The sequence below is a fragment of the Cupressus sempervirens genome, chromosome 3, assembly GCF_028749045.1.
Source record: "Cupressus sempervirens isolate cs-2001-9-10 chromosome 3, ASM2874904v1, whole genome shotgun sequence".
NCBI classification, from domain to species: Eukaryota; Viridiplantae; Streptophyta; class Pinopsida; order Cupressales; family Cupressaceae; genus Cupressus; species Cupressus sempervirens.
The window spans coordinates 59270185-59277125 of NC_143120.1; the positions used below are offsets into that span (position 1 = coordinate 59270185).

The following is a 6941-nucleotide window of genomic DNA, read 5'->3' on the forward strand; positions in this document are numbered from 1 at the left end:
AAAAACTTGCATCATTTAATCCGGTATAGTTTCATATTCAACGAATTTAATACAAAAAATGTAAGAACTGTGCGTGAAATATGTTTAGCAGCATACAAATTTCAGTAGCAATTTGCCTTTGAAGTTACTGAAATCAAAATTCCCTACACGCCATTGATGCATTTTCTCAGTCTATCTCAAATGGTTAGACATCTCTTTTGTATATTTATACTCCCTTATTGCATATCCGGGGCCTTCATAATGTTGATATCAAATTGAGAAATATCAGCAAACTACACCAAAAAGCCTACAAAATTGTTGAAATATCATCTTGCTTAAATCAGAACCTGATTTACAAAAATTCTCTTTTAAGATCTTCATATTATCTTCATCAAAATCTCAGGTTTTTCAGCAGTAGAACATTAGTTTCTTCACATTTTCATTGAGTTTAGGAAGAGGTGGAGGTTCTATTGGAGGGCAAGGTCTTGAATGCACACTTCTATTAGATGAATCAGAAGAAAAAGTGGATCTAGTGCAAGAGGTTTCAAATATACCCGTGGACTTGTCCAAATATAGCCGAGCTCGATAAGCAGCAAGATGAGCATAGTACGCAGGAGGCACCAAAGAGACTGGTTTTGTGCATCTGACAAATGTATAGCAAAGATTATTAATAAGTTTTTGCAGCTCATCAGACCGAAAATTATTTTCATCCCATAAAACATGATAATGAGTTGGCCTGCTTGTACCCTTAATGCCAGAATGGCTGCATAAGTAAAAGTCAAATTCTCTGGGATGTGTGATAAGAGTATCAACTACAGTGCCTGGAGGAATATTTTCAAAGGCATCAGAAGATGAAGAAAACTGCTTCCCTCCATGTGGAGTATTTCGATTGAGTGGACGATGGACGCGTACACCAGAAAAAGAATTGCCTGGTGCAGGGACTTGGTCATCACTAGGGAACAACCTTGTATGATGCCGCTTCTGTACCACAGCAAATGTAATAGTGGGATTGTAATTTTCAAATCTTTGACAAGCAGCCTTCAATGCTCTTAACTCATCATCCAGTACTTTATAGAACTGTCCTTCACTTACCCCATCTCGGAAGAACACAATCCTTGCTGGAAGTTGCTTCACTTCTTCTTTGTAATCTTCCAATAACTCTCCCACCATATCTTCTAATCCCTCAATAATTTCTTTCCTGTGTCCTTGTGATCTCATCTGAGCCACATATTTATTTGCAGCTGGCCAATTCATGCTAGCTACAACAGCTGCAATAGAAGGACTCTTATCATCTAGAGGGTGTGGATGGGTAACATCTGCACCTAAAAAGATGGCAGGCTTGCTGAACAATCGAGGTAGCATCTTTGGCAGTGGATTGTAGAGTGCCACAGTGCTACCACCAACCTTTGCATTTATCTTCAAGGCAAGATTTGCAAGGTATTGTGAAGAGAGTTTGTTTAAGTGTGAATAGAGACAACATTGAGTTACAACACCTATACTAGTCTCACAGATCCGCTTTAAATCTGCATATCCTTTATGTTTTCTTTCCATGACACACACTAATAGATCCAGCTTGCTTGATGCATTCTCATATATTTTTTTAAGCTTTGTTTCAAGATGCTTTACATTGTCTAGTGTCTGCATAAGTTCAAATTGAGGACTCACAACAGTAGATCTACTTAGGGATATTCCTAGTTGATTACACCTTTGAGCCAATTCTGAGATGAACTTACCCACATTTCTCCGCTGTTCAGCATTCCCTCCAAAGCTTATTAGTCCCCATCTTTTTATATCTTTGCCTTCAACAACATGGCTTTCAAGTAAATTCCACTGTCTGTCCTGCCGAACCGGAGTAAGATCTTTAATACGGCCCCCATCCCCAAGCCTAAGTTTTGGCGGGTGAAGAATTCTCCCATTTAATTGGGTCATTTCCTGAGATATTAAAATCTTGAATTCTTTGGCATAGTTCCCACTGCAAAATTTAAGCAAACCACACTCAGATACAGCTAAAATACAAGTGGAAAGCAATGACTACTATGATCTCTTAATGCAAGGAATTACCTTCTAGGTCCAACTGCCCCTCCAAGGACTCCCCTGATTATGGCTTTTCTTTCACGGGGCTTTTGGCAACCCATTCTCAGAATTTTGGCAGTTTGATCATCTGAGAGCTTTCCAAGAAACTTTTGACCTTCACAAATTATACAGAGCTCCATTGGGAGATAACAAGGCTTGCTTCTGCTTATTTGCAAGCAGGGCAAGTTTTTGTATTCAATCTCATGATTATAATGTTCCTTGAAATAGTCCATAACTCGGGTAACCTTTCCATCACGTTCTTTGAATGTGAGAATGTCTGTGACTCCATCAGTCAAACTATGGACTTTGTACCTCTGATCAGTGGCCCTATGGCAAACAAAGATCCTCATATTCTTCAAAGCTTTTTCTACTTCAGATTTTTCTTCTGGAGACAACATTCTTGACTTCCTCAGTGGAAGATCATGCAGAAATTCACATCTCTTCTGCAGGTATGGAATTACACCAATGCTTTCATGAAATGCAGTCACAGAGAAGTCTACATTCAAGGCCAACCCTTGCTGGGTAGCTCTAAGACTTTGGAAAAAACCTCGCAATCCAACTGCTCCTCCACCTATGACTTCACTTCCCATGGAGCTAGAGTATAGGGATCTGCTTACAGGAAAGCATTTCTCTGTTGGGTTCTCCCTAAGAACAACATCCAATGCTTGTATAAAGTCCTGAGGAAGTGCAGCGTGATCCTCTTTGTCCTTCAAAAACTCATTCAATTCCTTACCGTTGAGCTTTGATACAATCTTTATGGACACCTTAAACAATTTCTCATGATTGCCGCTGCCTCCATCTTCACAACCTGAACCTAATGGTTGATGGATGTTGGACTCGCAAGTTGAAATGCCTCTGGCAGTTCTCATGGGCAAAGAAACAAAGAACTCCATCTTCTCCTTCTGAAATTCAACAGCACTATACAAGTTCTTTCGACCATCAAAAGCAGGGAGAGCATTTGAGAGAAGCGTGGCATTTTCTGCAACTAATTTACGCTTCAGATGCCTGGCTACCTCTTTGGATGGTGGAGGGGATATCTCCATATCATAGTGGAAGATCTGCTGTGAAGGCTCAAACTTGACAAGGAAATGATTGGCAAGAAGACAAATTGGGGGCCCTTCTTTACCTCCCTGATCAGGTCTTCTTATTGCCACAAGAGGCAAAGGAATTCCGGGCAAATTCTTGTCTACCTCAATTGGTAGATGTTTAGGGAAGGTAGGAATATCTATTGGAGAGTTATTCATCGAAGAAGTACTGGACTCCAGGGTTACCTCAACTTTCTCCATTAGGGAAACCAGAGATTCTGAAACTGCAAATACAAAGCAAGAAAAATTCAAAAGATTGTCACAGCCACATCAGGCCCAAGAATGAAATGCAGAAAAGATTGACAAATGAAATGGATGGGACTTGTACAATTAGAGAAGTATATAATGAAAAGTTTATTCCATTCAATGGAAATATACATATTTATCAATATGTAAATAACTACTCAGCTTCAACTGTAAGCCAAGAAAAAACTGCTGTAAAATGCATCCCAACCAAATGGGCAAACCACTAACTATGCCTAAAGGCTAAAGCAGTATATCGGCCAAAATAACAACCAAGTAAAGAAATATGCACTGTATTTTCTTCTTATGCGTGAATGAACAAGCGTCCCTAAAGCAAAGCAACAGAAAACCCAACAAAATGGGCATGCCATTAAGCAAACAAATGGGGAAGAAAAATGGCAAACCACTAACATGAAAATAAATGGTCACTGTACTGTAATTCAGTAAACGGGTAAGCTGAAGCGCCCAAACGAGTCAGCAGAAATGCCCAAACGGGCAAACATCAAAACAAATAACTCAGTAAAAAACTGAAGTCTTGCAAAGCAGAAGAAGACATTAAATAGCAACGATTATAAGAAGCGAAGGCCGTACCTTCTGCAGCTGCTCTTGCGTTCTGACCTTCAGAGGTGAACACTTTACCAAGAGTCTTTCTGCGTTGAACCGTAGTGTTTCGAGGCGGACTGAAGGGTGGTCTATGAAACGACGGTACAGGAGCTGCTGTGTGCACAGTGCTGTTGCTGTTGTAGAAGTGGGTTGCTGCAACGGGGGGTGGAAGAACTTGAAGTGGGGCATACGATGGATAGTAGTAAAAGTCCTGAGGCTGAGCATAATGCAACAGTTGCTGCTGGTTGTACTGATGTTGGTATGAGTAATACTCTGTAGCCGTATTTGAGAGAATAAATCCTCTGGTGTTGGAGTTAATATTGTTAAAATGAGTTCTACCGTCTTCATAACTATTTGTATTATTGCTTTCTCTCCAGTTTGGCTGCTGGTTATGAGGATGAAAAGATTGCCTAGAATTCGAATTGGAACTGCTCCTTCCTCCTCCTCTTCTATTGGGCTTTGAGCTCCTGGATGCCATAAGGAATTGTGGGAGTCGGAGACTGAGGATTATGCAGTATTAACAAAAAATGTAAGATACGAACACAAAGATGTAATAATGGGGTCTCTGGCGGCCAATACTAAGGTTCAGACAAGATTTTTTAATGCTACTTGACCAGCAAGAACGGTGTGGGTTGACTAGAGGACACAGGAAGCCAGATGACAAGCAATCGTATGTAAAAGGACTCGTGCCAAGGTGTGCCAGTACCGACAATGTCTGTATGGCAGTACAACTCAGTGTTCACAATAAGGAATTCACAAAATTGCGCTAGAAGAAAGGACGCAACTCAGCAAAGATGAAAACCACAAATGCTCGCTACGAACCACAAGACCGACTGATGCTCCTACTTTCAGTTCCTAAAGCTGAACCAGGGTGAACAGGATGTTTTCCACGGCCTGTCAGAAAAAATAAATATCCCGACTAAGGACTTATGGGTATCAGTTAAAAAGGTTAAACGCAAACACCCACAACAGAAAACGCGCTCGTCTAATGATTTTACTCTTGGTCCTTACAGCTGAGCTAGCATGGGCGAAATGCTCTTTCCCGTCCCGTTTCCTTTTTTCAATCGAAAGGTGCAAAATAAGGATTGGTGTTTTCAGAAGAAATGCACAACACAAACACCCACCAAAGAAAATAAATTTCTCTGTCCTTCCTCTAACCAGCCTAGATTCGATGTTCTTCGGCGCCAATTTTGAAACCAAATAACTGCAACTACAACAACCAAATGAATCAATGTAAACAACTTAGCAGAGTACTTCGCAGACCGACGTATGTAAAAACCTAAAGTTCAACTAAATTCGAGCGTTAAGGATACCTAACCCATATCACAGAAGCATTCAATTGTATTCAAACTTTGGTCAGTCGACAGCTGCTATGTATAGACACATATTTACCCTACATTGTCAACCTGGACTTACCATCAGCTTTATATTTCAGGTGAAAAAATATCGAAATCAGATTCGAATGGCAATGCCCAGTTCTTTCAATCCTGGCGCCATCTTGTTTTACACTACTGGATAATACTCTTGCCGATCTCTGAAGTTCTGCGCACAAAAATTGCTTGATCATAATCAGGAACATTAATTGGAGGCACCCCATTTATAGGAGCTAGAATTCAAATAGGTCAATTATTCTAAAAATTGGGACTTGATTTGTCGAAGTGAATGAACCTGAATTCCTGTCATTGCTGAGAGAGACATTTTCATTATAATAACTGGCAAATATAGTAAAAGTTGTCACAATCGAAGTGATTATATACTTCCTGAAAGGATTCAATCCACCAAAATGTTTCCAAGCCAACTTACCTTCCATGGTCCTCACTAATGCTTTTCAATAGAAGCATGAGATTGTACCCCACATCATACTCTTTGTACCTTAAAAGCTGGCCCCATCATAAGCGGTAGCACCTTCACAATTCATGGGAAGTAAATAAAATACCAAAAACGATGCTTACATGGAAGTTTTCTCAAAAGAAAGGTAGCATGCAAATAAAAAAACATAATCTTCTGTTCCATAACAATCCTTTTATAGCTCCCCAAGCATTGGAGACTTCTTTGCTAATTATTAATTTATCTCATGTCTTTAACCAACCACCTACCATGGCTGATCCCGTCAAAAGGACGGCTACGCTGTGACAAGACACTGGATGACCTTCCGCAATGCACTATTATATTTTTATGGTAACTCCAGTCTTATCTTAGTTCCAAATAACATTTAATTAGGAATTAGACTCTAAACCAAACTATTGCTAATCACCTACTTACCACCAGGGTATCAGAACAGCCATATCTTGATTACGAATTACATTTAATTTAAAGTTAAATCCAAAACTAAACTGTGGCCAATCACCCAAAACTAAATAACTGTCGGGGCATCGGAACAGAAGGCAGTGTTTTACAAACCGGCCAGTTTTTTATTGAGATCAATAATAAAAGAATCAATATGGCAAAAAATTGAAAATAAGATAATTATAAACATGATTAAATCCCTCATTCATTAGATTAGACTCACATACTGCCATGGGCATCAAAACAGAAAGCTGTCTACTACAGCATTAACCTGCATATAAGCTGGGTGATGCAGTCCTGTCATCACACAAAGGAACAAAAATCATCCTCCATGGCGGTTATAATGATCCTTGACTCAAAAGTATGATTCGACGTAACTACTGTGATATCACCAAGATATATGGTATCTCTTTCATTCTACATAAGAAATTGGGACCAGTTTCCCCATTACATCAAGAGTAGTTGATTTTTAGCTTGTCCTTAGGCATCCATGCGCTTTTGGACGGTCACCCTAAAGTTGAAAAGATGATATCATTCAATCAATTTCAGATTTGAAGAATATGAGCACTGAACAAACTTCCATCCATGACATTAAAATCCTGTACGCAGGCTTACATAAGGTCATTGGTCGCTTTCCTAATTGGGGAAAAATCCAGAAAAGTGGTGAAAACT

General features: G+C 39.6%; 1 protein-coding gene across 3 annotated transcripts; it reads right to left on the minus strand.

The window, feature by feature from the left end:
- Nucleotides 1-294: 294 nt before the first annotated feature.
- LOC149564770 (protein argonaute 7-like) lies at nt 295-5675 on the minus strand. 3 transcript variants are annotated; one of them, XM_089818360.1, is made up of 5 exons: nt 5652-5675; nt 5400-5525; nt 3972-5193; nt 2041-3361; nt 295-1951 (listed from the first exon to the last, which is right to left on the minus strand). In XM_089818360.1, the coding sequence occupies exons 3-5, from the start codon at nt 4459-4461 to the stop codon at nt 388-390; spliced, it is 3375 nt and encodes a 1124-aa protein (XP_089674486.1). In that variant the 5' UTR covers nt 4462-5193; nt 5400-5525; nt 5652-5675; the 3' UTR covers nt 295-387. The 3 variants fall into 3 exon arrangements, with proteins under 3 accessions (XP_089674486.1, XP_089674488.1, XP_089674487.1); XM_089818362.1 differs by lacking the exon at nt 5652-5675 and having other exon boundaries at nt 295-622; nt 726-1951; nt 5400-5581; XM_089818361.1 differs by lacking the exon at nt 5652-5675 and having other exon boundaries at nt 3972-5187; nt 5400-5579.
- Nucleotides 5676-6941: the final 1266 nt, after the last annotated feature.